This window comes from Zea mays, chromosome 2 (assembly GCF_902167145.1).
Source record: "Zea mays cultivar B73 chromosome 2, Zm-B73-REFERENCE-NAM-5.0, whole genome shotgun sequence".
Lineage (NCBI taxonomy): Eukaryota > Viridiplantae > Streptophyta > Magnoliopsida > Poales > Poaceae > Zea > Zea mays.
In genome coordinates this window covers 179,071,831-179,087,442 of record NC_050097.1, presented here as the reverse complement: position 1 = coordinate 179,087,442, position 15,612 = coordinate 179,071,831, and the positions used below count along the sequence as shown (strand labels likewise).

At 47.0% G+C, this 15,612-nt stretch overlaps 1 protein-coding gene, 1 long non-coding RNA gene and 1 other non-coding gene across 3 annotated transcripts; all 3 read right to left on the bottom strand.

Annotated features, from left to right (window-relative positions):
* Positions 1–692: 692 nt before the first annotated feature.
* Positions 693–1,040, bottom strand: LOC118476393 (phytoene synthase 3, chloroplastic-like). The gene is made up of 2 exons (XM_035965403.1): positions 969–1,040; positions 693–905 (listed from the first exon to the last, which is right to left on the bottom strand). Exons 1-2 carry the CDS (start codon positions 1,023–1,025, stop codon positions 708–710), a joined length of 255 nt encoding a protein of 84 aa, XP_035821296.1. The 5' UTR covers positions 1,026–1,040; the 3' UTR covers positions 693–707.
* An 8,536-nt stretch (positions 1,041–9,576) lies between these two features.
* LOC111590995 (U6 spliceosomal RNA) lies at positions 9,577–9,679 on the bottom strand. The gene has a single exon (XR_004856761.1). It is a non-coding gene; the product is annotated as a U6 spliceosomal RNA (small nuclear RNA).
* Positions 9,680–10,296: 617 nt separating this feature from the next.
* On the bottom strand, positions 10,297–11,150 carry LOC118476392 (uncharacterized). Its single transcript, XR_004856382.1, has 3 exons — positions 11,054–11,150; positions 10,907–10,963; positions 10,297–10,820 (listed from the first exon to the last, which is right to left on the bottom strand). It is a non-coding gene; the product is annotated as an uncharacterized lncRNA (long non-coding RNA).
* Positions 11,151–15,612: the final 4,462 nt, after the last annotated feature.

Sequence of the window (15,612 nt, the reverse complement as noted above, 5' to 3'; positions counted from 1 at the left end):
ACAGGTATTTTGAGGTTAAAATCCCCTCACGAAATCCAGCAGCCTGAACTCCTGCAAGCACTTTTGATGTGTTTGGTTTGTGGAGTGATGCACAAGCTGAGCAGGTCGGAGATGGACTCCTCCTCTTTTTTCTCATACTTGAGCCATGCCCCGAAGATGCGCTTCTCGTGTATGGTGCTCACATTCTCCTACACATGCTGGAGGATCCTCCGAACAGCTTGGCCTCGCCGAGGCCACGGAAGACCTAGAACTATAGGAGGTACAAGGAGGCCTTGTCGTCAGGAGGGCGACACTCTAGCTCCTTGTGTATCTGAGCCAGTATGCTGACATAGTCCGCGGGCTTGAAGTGTGAAAGCACAGCCGGCTCCGACATCTTCATCAAGGACTCTCTACAACACAGACAAAACAGGATGAACATCTCAATCGGCCAACTTTGCACAGCCAAATCAACACCAGTGCCTAAAATACTGAGTCTTGCGTGACACAATTGAAGCATAAACGAATGAGCATATGTTGACATATCAAGCTAGAAACAAGTGAAGGACTAAGAGCTTACATGGAGGAGCCGCCAGCAGCATGGCCAGAGAACTTGGAGAGCTTCTCCCACACAGGCTAGAGGATCCTCCAAACAGCTTGGCCAGAAATTTGTACATCATATCGATCATTCATTGCTTCTGCTATGTACCGACAGTGAGAGAGAGACCGGTCTATGTTAGGGTGGAATAGTGTCTCCGGCTCTCAGCCTGAGGAGACGAGGAGGGCACCACCAGTGATCTCAGGTACGCCTTGGGCAGCGCCATCAGCTTCTTCGTCTTAGGAATGTAGGCCCTCCGGGTGAAGTTGTCGTAGTCGTTGGCCTCGATCTCGTCGAGGATCTGCCGGTACAGGAGCAGAGAAGACCACACCTGTAATAGCAGCAGTCACTCATCTGACCGGGTTCTGAAAACGGCTAGCGTTGTGTGTCTCACCGGCCATCGGCTCTCCTGGTTGAGCTCGGTGGCGCCTTCCTCTCGAGGGGCAGCCATGAGTGGGGCGTGGTGTGGAGCTTGGTCTCCTTGTAGGCCGACTCGGAGAAGAAGAACTTCCTCATGGCACATACCACGGTGGGGGTCCAGATCAGGACTTCACCTTCACTTGTTCCTCTTGAATCCACTCAAATCATCGCCATCCAGGGCCCCAAAATCACCCCGAATTCACAAGGAAACGCCGGGAATCAAACCCCCGCGCCAGCCACGGGTAACAGAGGAGTAAGCTGCGTCGGCTAGTATTTGGGGGGAGCGGGGCGGCAGTCGCGGATCCGAGGACAGGCACGGTGAGCGGAGGACATGAAGGTGGTGTCTCCGGAGCGAGCGTGGTGGAGTCCTCGTTCCTCGGAGTTGAGGTGGGCAACCAGACCTGCGGCGGCGGAGTCTGCTGAGGAGGAGGGGAGCGCACTGGCCCCAGAGGACAGGCACGAAGAGCGGGGCGCGCACGACGCGTGGGTAGTCCGCCATGGTCGTCGATGGAAGGGCACGGTGGGGGAGGATTTCGGCGTGGCGCAGCGGCGACGAAGATGCAAGGAGGATGCGCGGCGCTTCGGTAGCGACATCATCGTTGGAAGGGCGCGGTTAGGGCGACGAAGACCGGGGCGTGCGCGGCGTGGTGGTGGTGGGCGAGGTTTTCGGCGCGGCGCGGTGGAGGATTTCGGGGCGGGCAAGCCTGGGGCGGCAGCCGGAATCGAGGGAGGAGAGGGGAGGTCAGGGGCGACGGTTTCCAGGCGAGGCGAGAGGGTTTCGGGGCGCGATCTAGGAGCGGGACCGGTGTGCGGGATCGGGGAGCGAGACTCAAACGTAGGAACGATCGGACGACTGAGATTACAGAATAGTAGAACGGATGGTTGAGATCGTAGAATGGCAGAACGGCAGACTACCTTTACTGCCTTAATAAGTAGTATAGATTAGAGCCCATTGTCACCTCTAATCACGGGGCGGCAATGGGCGGAGGAGCAGGCGCGATGAAGTCGTGGGCAGGCGTGAGAGTGAGCGCAGTGGGCGAGCACAAGTAGGGTTGATAATGGATCGCGATCCAAATGTTTTTTTCACAATTTACTAGTACCCTAAATTAATTCTAGTTCAAAATGAATATAAATAGAGTCTGATCTTAATCTAGTCCTTAAATTTTATAGTGATTAGAGCCCATTGTCACCTCTAATCACGGGGGGCGGCCAGATGTGGGGTGACGACAATGACGTGGATGGTGGCTGGTGCAGTGGTGTGGCTGTCGGTGAGCGTGGCGACATGGCTAGCGACGAGGGCATGGAGGTTGGTGGCGTGCGGCTTGGAGTAGGGTTGGAAATGAGTAGAGCCGAGCTTGGCTCGATCGTATTGCGAGCTCAGAGATCAGACTTGGCTAAGGCTCGTTCAGGCTCGTGAGCCGGCTCGAGTCGGCTCACGAGGCGCCACACTAAATCCGATTTAGAGCATAAATTATATATTTTCATTATATATTAAATAAAAAAATATGTACAAAAAATTCAAGAACATATTTTAAACTATATCCAGCATATCCAGCATTAGATTCATAAAAATTTAAGAAAATAAATTAATAATATAGTCACAACATATCACTATATGATATGATAGGCTAACGAGTCAAACTCGACTTGCTATTTGAGCGAGCCATAAAAGTAGATTCGGTTTGGGCTCGTTCAATCTCGCGAGCCTCTGTGAGCCTTAGTGGCCTCGACCTTTTTTTACCCTTAGGCCTTAGCATGGAGAGCGGACAGGCAGCATGGAGAGCGGACAGGCGTGAAAGCGAGCACAAGTTATATCCTGGTAATTTTTTATGGCTTTTAGTGGCAGCATAGAAAGCTTGTTTTCGACGGTTAGGCTAGGGAGGGCCACAATAAATTGTCTTTTTGGGTGGTTAATAACCCCCTGAACCATATCCAGTGCGTGTGGTGTGCGAACCTGAACCATCTGGGTTGCAATGTGCCGCGTCTGCTTCGATCTCATCCACAGCCTACGCCCATCGGACGTGACGCCGGCGTGTACGGTAGTAGCAGCATGCCGTACGCCGCGCAGCTCCAACTGTACGGTGCCGTCGCAGGCATCGTCGCCTCGAATATTCAATAATGGATGCATTATATGTCAAAGAGCTAGGAGTGGTCGTAGTACTACGAAGAGAACAAGTTTTTATTAAAAAAAACAAAGGCGATATCACCATTTTGTTTCGCTTATTGATCAAAAGATGACTCTAAGAATGGAAGTACAAATTGCATGCGTGCAAGTGGAAGGCGCAAGCATCACCACCACGGGTAGATCGAAGATGTGCGCGCAGCTCCATGACCATGCATTTCTATAGTCCACCCACCCGAGGTAGTAGCCGGTTCAATTGGCCTGGTCTGGGCCGTGGCCGTCCCTCCCTGCGTCTGCGTGGAATCGGCATCTCCAGCTGGTCGCCCTGCGGCATATTCACATCCTCCGACAGCCCCCCTTGCCGATTGCCGTGCCTTCCGTTTCACCTGCCCGTGAGAGCGAGAGGAACGGCACGCCGCTCGCGCCGCCGCCGCTGCTGCGACGCGTGCTCGCGCGGCCACCCGACCACGACCTGGTCCGCCTCCGCGGCCGCACCGTCGCGCCAGCCGCTTTCGTCGGCGCTGCAGGCAGCCCACCAAGGCTCGCCGCTGGCCGTGCCGGCACCCCACAGCCTGACAGCGGCGGGGGACGCCGCTCCGCTGGCGGTGGCGCCGACAGCTCCCCCGCCCGAGGCGCAGCCGGAGAAGCGGCCCTGCCAGGTCCGGACCACGGCGCCGCCCCATGGGAGGACGCCGTCTGCGGGGCCCTCGTAGAACCCGACCCGCTCCAGATCCTCCTCGTCGTCGCCGGAGGAGCCGGCCTCCGCCTCGTCGTCGGAGCTCTCGTCCTCGTCGCTGTCGCCGTCATCCTCGTCGCAGGACGAGTAGTAGTAGGTCCCGATGTGCGACTGGATGGCCTCCTTCCCGCAGGAGCGGAGGCGCAGCACGATGACCTGCAGCCGGCGCAGCAGGCTGGGCAGCGTGGCCAGCGCCGCGAGCGCCACGGCCAGCGGCGCCCACGTCTCCGCCAGCAGCGCCGCGGCCAGCGCCGGCGCCCGCGAGAACCGCCCCACCCCGCCCTCCACCATCGCCGCCGCCGTCTCCATCCCTATGCCACCAGCCGCCGACCAGACCAACAGCAGTCCAAGATAATTTAATTTAAAAGAGAGAGAAATCGCGTCGCTCGTGTGGAGCAAAGGAAAGCGGGTGAGGTGTACGACGAAATGGGGAAGGAAAGGAAGCGAGCGAGGCTACGAGCCTACGGCGTCGCTTTAAAGCCGCGCACACGGGTCCGGGGCCTCCGGGCGGGTTTTTCAAAATTCCCGTTACGCCCACTGTGGGGGCAGGATGTCAGTGACCAAGCCTTCGAGACCAGGAGAAAAGTCGCAGGCAGCGGAGGGCGGAGGAAGTAGGCGCGGGTGGGACACGGAACAGCAGTACCGTCGTATCAACAGCAGCCGCACCCCACGGTGGAACCGTGGTCCGTGGAAGCGTGGGCAAGCGCGCATTGGGGATGCATGACGCGTGGGTCCGGAGGAATACATGGGCCCACCCTTGCCTCTTTGGGTACGAAACGGAGCTGCTAACGCGGGCCCCGGACGCGACAGAGATGGCGTCTTGGGGCGGGCGACGCGCTGCGCTGGGCGCGGTGGCTCAGCAGCAACCCCGAGTGCACGTGCGGCGGCAAGACTGACGGGTGGGACCAGGATGCACAGTGGTGCTTGCACGGCGGTTACGCCGCCGCGTGTAGGCGACGCGCCGGCACCGCCCGGCCGGCGGGGTTGGAGGCTCGGAGCTAGTACACGGCTGTGAATCAGCGCCAGGTGTGCGCGCGTGGGGACGCTCAGACTGGATCATGCGGCGGAGGTGCACCGGGCCGCCGCGATTGGTGCTCAGCCACTAGCTCTCTGACACGTCGGATCCCTCGTCGCCTCGTCGACGTCTCTCTGCATCGAAATTCGAGGCGCTTTCTGGCCTGTTGGTTTATCCGAACAGCAGCCGCGTCGGACGACTCGTTTGTAAGATAGCCTCGGACCAGAAGTGACTCGTTTGGTAGTACTGTACAAATTGTACTCTACTCTTCTGCTACGCCCCCCCCCCCCCCCCCCCACCCCACACACACACAAAAAAAAAGAAATAGAAGAACGATTTCGGTTTGCTTTTGTGTTGCAAATATGTTTTGGTTCAACTGAGGCCTCTAGTTCGATTACATAGTATAACCTCTGCACAATCTGATACATTGAGATTTAAGGGGAAAAATGTTCACCCTATTCCGTTGTGTTTAACTCGTTTTTCAAACCGTTCCTACTAGTGGCTACATTGATTGGGTACTGTACCGATCCATTAGATGTACATTAGCGGTTCGAGATGTTTGCTGACAAGGAAGGTCAATATCCTATATGGTGGTGCTGAAGAATCTGGATGAGGGAGGTAGAGACGGGAAAAGAGATGAAAAGTTAGGGATAATATACGACGGTAACAACGAGGAAGAGGAGACAGAAGCGCTTGTGGTGGCTGCATAGTTGGTTGCGCATGCAAGTGGTAAGGCTTATTTTATCGGTTTGTTAGGTGAGACGTGGAAAACACAGATTCACACGCTTCATGTGTGACGCTTAATGGGTGAGGCGCATCCAATTAGAGTGGTGGGGGGGCTACGGGTGATCAGGACGTGGAAGTTGATCGTGGTGCGATGGGTAGCACGTCCGGTTGGATCGTGGTGGGTGGTAGGGGTGTGCAGGCTAATCGGGGTACAACGGGTAGCTCATCGGCAATCAATTTGGGTTGGTCAAGGGGATGGGTCCATCACCAGGTTATGAATAGAGTCAAATATATAGGCTAAGAATAATAAATATATGGTCATTATATCATGTTAATAAATCATAGATCCTATCATTAGTCTGTGAATGTATGGTATGGTGTCATGAACTAAACACAACACATATATTTCAAGTCATTCAATAATTTATCCACCTCAAGATTTGTGATGTATTTTAAGTCAATCCTTTCTACCATATTGGTGTAATTGTATTATCATGATTGAATCGACTTAATGTGTGAGGCATGCATGGTCAGAGCGCGGGGCACGCCGTGGGTGGCGAGGATGTGCGGGCTAATTAGGGTGCGGTAGGTAACAAGTTCGGTTGGATCGCGATGGGTGGTCGAGACGTGCGGGCTAATCGAGGTGTGGTGGGTAGGGCATCAATGATCGATTTGGGCGGGCCAAGGTGATGGACCTATTACCCTAGGTGATGAATATAGTCACATATATATAGGCTAAGAATAATAAATATATGGTCACTATATCATTTAATAAATAGTAGATCCTATCATTAGATGTACGTGAGTGTGCGAATGGATGGTATGGTGTTGTGAACTAACCACAACATATATATATATTAAGTCACTTAATAGTTTATTCACCTTGAGATTCGTAACATATTTTAAGTCAATCTTTTCTATCGGATTGGCATAATTACTTTATCATGATTGGACCCGCTTAATGGGTGAGGCGCGCCCGGTGGGTGGTGAGGACGTGCAGGCTAATTGGGGTGTGACAGGTAGCATGTCCAGTTGGATCTTGGTGAGTGGTGGAGCATGGGGGCTAATCAGAGTGCGATGGGTAGCACGTTAGTGATCGGTTTGGGTTGGTCAATGTGATGGGTCCACCACCCTAGGAGATGAATAGAGTTTGTATATATAGGCTAAGAATAATAAATATATGGTCATTATATCGTGTTAAATAAATAGTAGATCCTATCATTAGATGTACGTGAGTGAGTGTGAGCGTGGATGGTATGGTGTCGTGAACTAACCACAACATATATATTTTACTTTCGAGATTCATAACATATTTTAAGTGAATCATTTCTACTAGATTGGCATAAATATTTCATCACGATTGGAGCTACTTATTAATGGGTGAGGCACACCTAGTTGGAGCGCGAGGCACACGGTGGGTGGTCAGGACATGCAGGCTAATTGGGGTGCGGCAGGTAGCACGTCTGGTTGGATTGTGGTGAGTGGTCGGGTGTGCGGGCAGATTGCGGTGCAGTGGGTTGCACATCGATGATCGATTTGTGTTAGTCAAGGTGATGGGTCCATCACCCTAGGTGATGAATAGAGTCATACTCATATAGGCTAAGAATATCAAACATATGGATTATGTCGTATTAATAAATGGTAGATCCAATTATTAGATGTACGTGAGTTTGTGCATGGATGTATGGTGCCGTGAACTAATCCCATATGTTTGTATTAAGTCATTCAATAGTTTATTCATCTCGAGATCCATAATATATTTGAAGTCGACCTTTTCTATCAGATTGACATAAATATTTTATCATGATTGGACGCGGTTAATGGATCCGAAGGTATATCTGTAACCATTTGTTATATTCTAGAAGACTAAACTAACCACAACATATATATTTCACTTTCGAGATTCATAACATATTTTACATGAATCATTTCTACTAGATTGGCATAAATATTTCATCACGATTGGACCTACTTATTAATGGGTGAGGCACACCTAGTTGGAGCGTGAGGCACACGGTGGGTGGTCAGGACATGCATGCTAATTGGGGTGCGTCAGGTAGCACGTCTGGTTGGATTGTGGTGAGTGGTCGGGCGTGGGGGCAGATTGCGATGCAGTGGGTTGCACATAGATGATCGATTTGTGTTAGTCAAGGTGATGGGTCCATCACCCTAGGTTATGAATAGAGTCATACATATATAGACTAAGAATATCAAACATATGGATTATGTCGTGTTAATAAATGGTAGATCCAATTATTAGATGTACGTGAGTTTGTGCATGGATGTATGGTGCCGTGAACTAATCCCATATGTTTGTTTTAAGTCATTCAATAGTTTATTAATCTCGAGATTCGTAATATAAGAAGTCGATCTTTTCTATCAGTTTGGCATAAATATTTTATCACGATTGGACGCGGTTAATAGATCCGAAGGTATATCTGTAACCATTTGTTATATTCTAGAAGACTAAACTAACCACAACATATATATTTTACTTTCGAGATTCATAACATATTTTAAGTGAATCATTTCTACTAGATTGGCATAAATATTTCATCACAATTGGAGCTACTTATTAATGGGTGAGGCACACCTAGTTGGAGCGCGAGGCACACGATGGGTGGTCAGGACATGCAGGCTAATTGGGGTGCGGCAGGTAGCACGTCTGGTTTGGATTGTGGTGAGTGGTCGTGCGTGCGGGCAGATTGCGATGCAGTGGGTTGCGCATCGATGATCGATTTGTGTTAGTTAAGGTGATGGGTCCATCGCCCTAGGTGATGAATAGAGTCATACATATATAGGCTAAGAATATCAAACATATGGATTATGTCGTGTTAATAAATGGTAGATCCAATTATTAGATGTACGTGAGTTTGTGCATGGATGTATGGTGCCGTGAACTAATCCCATATGTTTGTTTTAAGTCATTCAATAGTTTATTCATCTTGAGATTAGTAATATATTTGAAGTCGATCTTTTCTATCAGATTGCATAAATATTTTATCACGATTGGACGCGGTTAATGGATCCGAAGGTATATCTGTAACCATTTGTTATATTCTAGAAGACTAAACTAACCACAACATATATATTTTACTTTCGAGATTCATAACATATTTTAAGTGAATCATTTCTACTAGATTGGCATAAATATTTCATCACGATTGGAGCTACTTATTAATGGGTGAGGCACACCTAGTTGGAGCGCGAGGCACACGATGGGTGGTCAGGACATGCAGGCTAATTGGGGTGCGGTAGGTAGCACGTCTGGTTGGATTGTGGTGAGTGGTCGTGCGTGCAGGCAGATTGCGGTGCAGTGGGTTGCGCATCGATGATCGATTTGTGTTAGTTAAGGTGATGGGTCCATCACCCTAGGTGATGAATAGAGTCATACATATATAGTCTAAGAATATCAAACATATGGATTATGTCGTGTTAATAAATGGTAGATCCAATTATTAGATGTACGTGAGTTTGTGCATGGATGTATGGTGCCGTGAACTAATCCCATATGTTTGTTTTAAGTCATTCAATAGTTTATTCATCTCGAGATTCGTAATATATTTGAAGTCGATCTTTTCTATCAGATTGGCATAAATATTTTATCACGATTGGACGCGGTTAATGGACCCGAAGGTATATTTGTAACCATTTATTGTATTCTAGAAGAGTGAGGCAAAGTAATAAAACCGAAAATGACTAATCTATTCTGCCTTTTATGCTGTATGAGTCACTGTTGTAACTATCTTATTATTCTTTTTTATCTTCTCCATTGAATTAACCTTCAAAGGAGAGTTACTTAAAGGGAGAAAACTTTGGTTTATTCATTTGTGTTGTCGTGTTTTTGATTCCAAAGCAAGTGATCAAGCTGCAATTGTATTGCTTTTGTGGTGATTGTAACAGGGACCTTAATGCAATGCTATAGTGGGGAGAGGCGGTAAAAATCTGATTGCAAAAACAAGGGACCTGGCGCGAAATGTCAAAAAAATTTGGACCATTTCTCGATTTGTGCGTGTCATCCTTGCGCAGGGGCCATGCTAATCTTCTCTGTATCGTTCCAATTTTATCGGATGTCTCCGAAGAGACAGTGCACAGCGCTTCGCTTCGACTTATAAGCCGGTGTTCCTAAGGTTTGCTGAGCAAGGTGGTTCTAAAAAAAAGTCTCGGCTCGCTTGCACCAGCCTAGCATGTGAATCGGACCGAAGCGCGTGGGCTGGACAGTCAGGGCGCAAGCTAGCAAAGCGGAACAGGGCGTTTCTTAATTAAGCTCTCCTCTTCCTCGATCAGTCGATCTAACCCATCAGCATCCGCTGTGAACGTGCGCGCTTTCTGGTCCTGGGTCTTGGCCCGGCCGGATGCATCTAAGCGCTGCTGGTGCTGATAGTGAGTGACATTTGTTAACCCGCCCATCAGTACATTACGTACGACTGATGTTATATTATATACTAGGTGAGTGCCCGTGCTTTGCAACGGTAACATATAATATCATGATAATTTATGTACAAATATGTGTTATATTGTTATAACAAAAGAATTTGTAATCCATTTGTGATCTTAGCTATATCATTAGGTTTTTAATAGAGTAGTATAGATATGGAAGTCAACATCTGTCAATGGATATTAAAACTATATTAAGAAAATAACATGCCATAATGGATACCCAAAAGCAACACATGCTAGATCACATTCAGAGATCCCTTCGGTGCCTGTTAAAAACAATATACGCTTAGGCCAAGTTATTGTATTAAACAAAAAGGACATGGCAAGTGGCTCCTAAGAAATCATATTAGCTACAACTTTATTCCCTTATTATCACACCTAGACACATATAAGAGTTGTTCAGTATTATAGCGGATCATGCTACCTAGATATGGTGTAGAATATCTTGGAGTTCTGTAATGATCTCTGCAAAAGTCGGACGAACGTTATGATCTCATCCCAAAACTGTCGAATCAGTTTGGTCAACCTTGGGTGCATGCTAGCCAGAATGATGATTGCTACATCATCAGCAAGTGGGGTTAGTTTCATTGTCATTCACACTACATTTCTAAAACAAGCATCATTAGCAGTGAAGACATTTGGAATAGAAATCCATACATGACTTACTCCAAGTGCAGTTTAGATTTGGTAATTCAGCAAGACAACTTACATTTGCATGTTTAGGTCTACTGTTGGATCAGCTAGTGCAGTAGCAAATGCAGCTTTCAAACTCTGTTTCTCAAAGTATCTAAAATGAAAAAAGACGAGTAAAGTAAAAGAAAAAGATACAAATGTAACAATGTATCAAAAACGAATGTGAAAACTAAAAGCAACCTTGATATGGAATGGTGGGTTAAAAACATGACTTGCATTATTGAAGCCATATATCAACTGTAAAAGAGGAAGAAACATGAGAGCTAAATTATTTGTCATAAGGAATTGTCAGAACAACAGGGTATTTCAAAAATCAAACCAGGGTACCTATTCCCAAGATCCGCAAGACCAGTATAGCCAGGTCCAAATAGTATTTCAACATCTTGTTGCTCAGGATTGTGTCCAAGGCCATCGTGAGTGCCGACTGCATGAAGAACGTCTAGTAAGAATCGCTACTCATCCGTGATAAACAAGCAGGCACAAGTTGTGGCATTCTCCACTGCCTGAGCAGCACCCATATCTAAGCCTTAGGAACGCCATTTTGATATTGAGCGCAGTTTAGAAGATAGGTATTCTTACATTCCTATTTTCCTACCTTTGAATTCATAGCGGGTAAATAATACTTGAATCAGAAGTGTGTGGCTCCCCCTTTCAGCACCAGGGCTAAATATGTCGCTGTGTACTCCATCTATCTGTACTACAGATTAGGACTGTAATTGCATCATAGAAAGATATATGATCACGGATTATGAATAATGACTGAAGGTTGCAGAAGAACAAAATATGACATATACCTTCCCATGGCATTATAGATTGCAGCAAGGTTGTTGTACACACCAAGAGTATTAGGATGAGAAGTGCCACACTCCTGCTCCAGAACCGCCCTTGCCTCCTCAAACAACTATGCAACCTCGTCTATCTTGAACAGCTACACACAAGCTAGCCCCATCTGGTTCAACAGAATGCGAAAAATGTCGACTTCCTCTCACCAATGGCCCTAGACTTTGCAACTGCACCCTTGAACGAGTTCCCCGAATTTGCATACCTCCCACCATGTAGTACAGAACGCCCATTTGTGCCACAACACCGGCAACAATGCTCCACTCCCTCGATGAGCCCTCGCCTGAGTGCCCTATGAAGAAGCTTTTGGGCCTCATCGAGATCGCCAAGTGCCTCATAGATTACAGGAATCTCCATTAAGCCTCCAGCGATCTCATCAGGAGCAGCACCACTCACCCCTCTAGTCGGGCTCGACAGGCTGCAGCTGCTGGTAGTCGTCGCCGTCGGCTGCACCGGCCTCAGGCTCGCTGTCAGCATACGATTCTTGTGCCGGACTGTGACGGCGCGCTCGAGGACGGGGATGGCGTCGGCGTGGCGATCGAGCCCGCAGTGGATGGCAGCAGCCAGTGGCAGACCTAGGATTTTTGTATAGGGTGTGCCACAACAAATTTTTTTTATATATAATTCTATCTAATATATAATTTTATAGTACATTCGGTATTTAACATAACAGCTAAGCATCAAAGTTGCATACATTAGATTACAAACAGTTTGTTTGAACATGTTTAGGCATAAAAATTACAAAACTATTTATCCAGCCTACTTATGTTTCCGCCACACATGACAAGAAAAGTTGAACATCATAACATAAATTTTACTTGAAATTTACGGCGGTAGAAAATCCATCAGTTTGGTTATTGTTAACAAGGGTTGCAAAATGACCGACCTATATTAATTAAATGACGATGTTCATTTAGATCTTTTTAGGATTCATACAGACTATCCACGTGATGTACGAAGCACGTGTGATCAAATGGAAACGAGAATATCTGAATTGGACGAGAAAACCAACATTTCCTTACCAATTCAATTAAAGTAATCATCCTTGTACCATGTACTTCCAGCTTCAGCAGGTGTCTCGGAGCAGAAAAGGATGCTGCAATAATTAAATCCAATGAAGTTATTATACTACTGCATCCACATTACAAGAAAATAAAGTCAAACACCTACTAATGCAAAGCTTAGAAATTGGGAATTAAAAATCGCAATTGCTATTGTGGAGATCAGATCAGTGCTCACCGGAGGAGTGGAGCACTGGATGAGACCTTTGTGTCTACCCTGCCCAGCCAGCCAGGAGGCGGTGGATGCGGTCGGTTGCCAGGCGGGGCACGACGTTGGAAGTCGGAGCCACGGCGGCCTGGTGGCTGGCGCTGGCCAACCCCGGCTGCGTGTCTGGTGTCTGGTGGCTGAGAGATCAACCTGCTCAATAAAACCTTAGCATCATTCCATAGTGCATAACATTACTGCAGCTTTTGAAAACAGCAGGAGCATGATTCAGTGTTCTATCACTGAAGATGTTGATAACATAATGCAAGTGGTATATGCAAACAAGTTCAAATAATTCTAAGACAACTGATTCAACATCACAGAAGATAACTCATTCAGCATCTGACACTGATACATGGCGACATGTTCAGAAAATCATAAAATCTAAGACAATATTTATTTGCTCTTCAAGTTCTCTTCCCAAATGCACATTGGCCTTGTCAGGTCCTCATAGCTAGCAGCAACCATCAAATTGTAGTTCTTACTTCGAGAATCATATGATAAATTAAACAGTACACCATGAGTACAACAATGTAAACAGAGGCAAGTTTTGCATAATGATAAAAAAAAAGTCTTTGGACACAGAGAGCTGACATGATGCAATGTTCTAGGGCCACAACCAAAATAGACTCTACCACAATTAAGGTCCTTCTCACCAGACACCCAGGTGATAAAATGGAGAAACATGTTTAGAACTGAAATAGAGCTCCAGTGATCAGAACTGCAGGGTGATGTAAACATGTTCAATACTACATGCAGGGTGATCAGATCTGCAGGGTGCTCCAGTGATCTGGACTGAAATAGAGCCCATGCGAGATTTAAGACATCATTCAGACCAAAAACTAAATGTAGGTTCTGCACATTCAGACCAAAAACATTTTTGCTTATCTGTAAGGGAGCACAATTAAATTTACAAGGATGCAAAAAAATCAAGCAGTAGCAATGTACATTAAGACCCAGCTCTATGAATAGCTGAACAACCACCAACTATGCACAGTAATATGTACAAATGCGGAATAGCGGTAGTCTTTAAAAATACAATATGACTCACACATTAAGAGTAGCAGTACTATCACGTGTCCCTCCAAGCACAAATACAGAATAAAAAAGTTGTGGGATGTATGTAACTATGTGGTCCTGTACTGTACCTGTAAACATGTTAAATACTATTGTTGATAGCAAGTAAATTGCATATATGTAAGCATGGTTGAAAGCATATATTGTTGTCAGCATTTGTAAACTCCATAAAAGCAACTATTGTAGACATGTAAACTCCATAAAAGGAATCATAGAACTTACTGGAGCATATGAAGTATGAACACCCTCCTTATAGAGTCTCCGGAAGTGCGAAAAACATGGTCATCTGATTTGGGACATTCACAAGCACATGTAAAAATGTTCTATATGCTACCTGGATTATTGTGAGGCTCCACAAAGCTGTAATCCCGTCTGGCGGCGACACATAAAGTTATTTTTGTACTCAGTAGTGCATGAATTAATTAATTATTTCTCCATATATTGTTATTGTGTTCTTGTCCCTACTTTGAACTCCAATTATGATTGGATATCATGAAGGCAATAAAAGGGACATACACATCAAGCATGGCAAGGGGTCCCATTACCATACAGTGGCAGTTTTTGCGGGTAGGGGGCATGCGCCGCGACGGCGCTACCTCGGCGGGCATCATGGGAGGGGACTCATTCTAAATGCTAATGTATCGTCAATGTATGCACTGATGTTTTGAAATTCACCTAGTTACCAATCAAATAGTTTCGCTGGCTCTTGGGGAAGTGGAGTTACTGACCTTGGATGATGCGGACGCCGACGTCGAGGAGCAAAATAGAATCAGTAAACTTCTTGTTAGTGATTTACTCTCTTTTGTAATGACATTGACATTTCAACCAAGATCAGATTTTCTCAAGCAAAATAGAAGGAGCTGGTAACTTACAATTGTTGGGCCAACCGAGTAGTCAAATTCTGCGGACAGAGATATGTGCATGGTTGAAGCGGAAGGCAGGAGCTGGTAGCTTATAAATGCTTGTTTGAGCGAAAAATAAGTGTAGTTTCAGCACTTAACTAAAAACCTTGGATAAACCAACAGAAGGTGCTAACCACTGATTCATTACAGGTAGCCAACAAGAAATAACCCAAGTGATGGAAGCTGGTATATCAGATAACATTTGGCTCCATGTATCTAGTAATTAACCATAGGTAGTCAGCAAGCAAACTCAATCAATCTCGCGAGGTATATTAAGAAACGTCTAACATGTATCTATCAACTAAAGGATACACAATAGAGGCAGTGGCCAAGAAATGTGTGGACACACCTCCATGATCGGTATTTTTTTCTCAGCAAAACAATCAGCCCCCCACGGAGATGCCTCTCTTGAGGGCGACATCCTCGGCGAGCTGTTCCTCCGCGAATAGCTTGGTCGTGGCCATCTGGCGCTTGATTTCCCTCTTCTTCGAACACTGCATCAACACAAAACCAGCGGGAGTCTTAGAAAATCAGAAGGGCAGGGGAACCCCTTATCTTGATCCAGATCCAAGACAACACAACACAAACGCAGGTGCGTGGGTCCAAAAATGAGGGCGATGATCCGGTCGAATTAGTGGGAGTGAGGCAGCGGAGGTGACGTCAGCGTCGAGGACGGGGGCAGGGAGGATGTGAGTAGGATGGGGGCGAGAAGGATGGCCTGGGCGCGTGGAGCTTGTTGGCGCAGCAGGGTCGAAGACAGCGGTGTCTAGCGGAGCTTGCGGACATGGAAAAGAGGAGAAA

Coding starts and splice junctions, on each gene's coding strand:
- LOC118476393 (XM_035965403.1), bottom strand. CDS start 1,025: ATGGCTGCCCCTCGAGAGGAAGGCGCCACCGAGCTCAACCAGGAGAGC. Junction 906..968: donor ACCAGGAGAGCCGATGGCCG/GTGAGACACACA, acceptor CTGCTATTACAG/GTGTGGTCTTCTCTGCTCCT.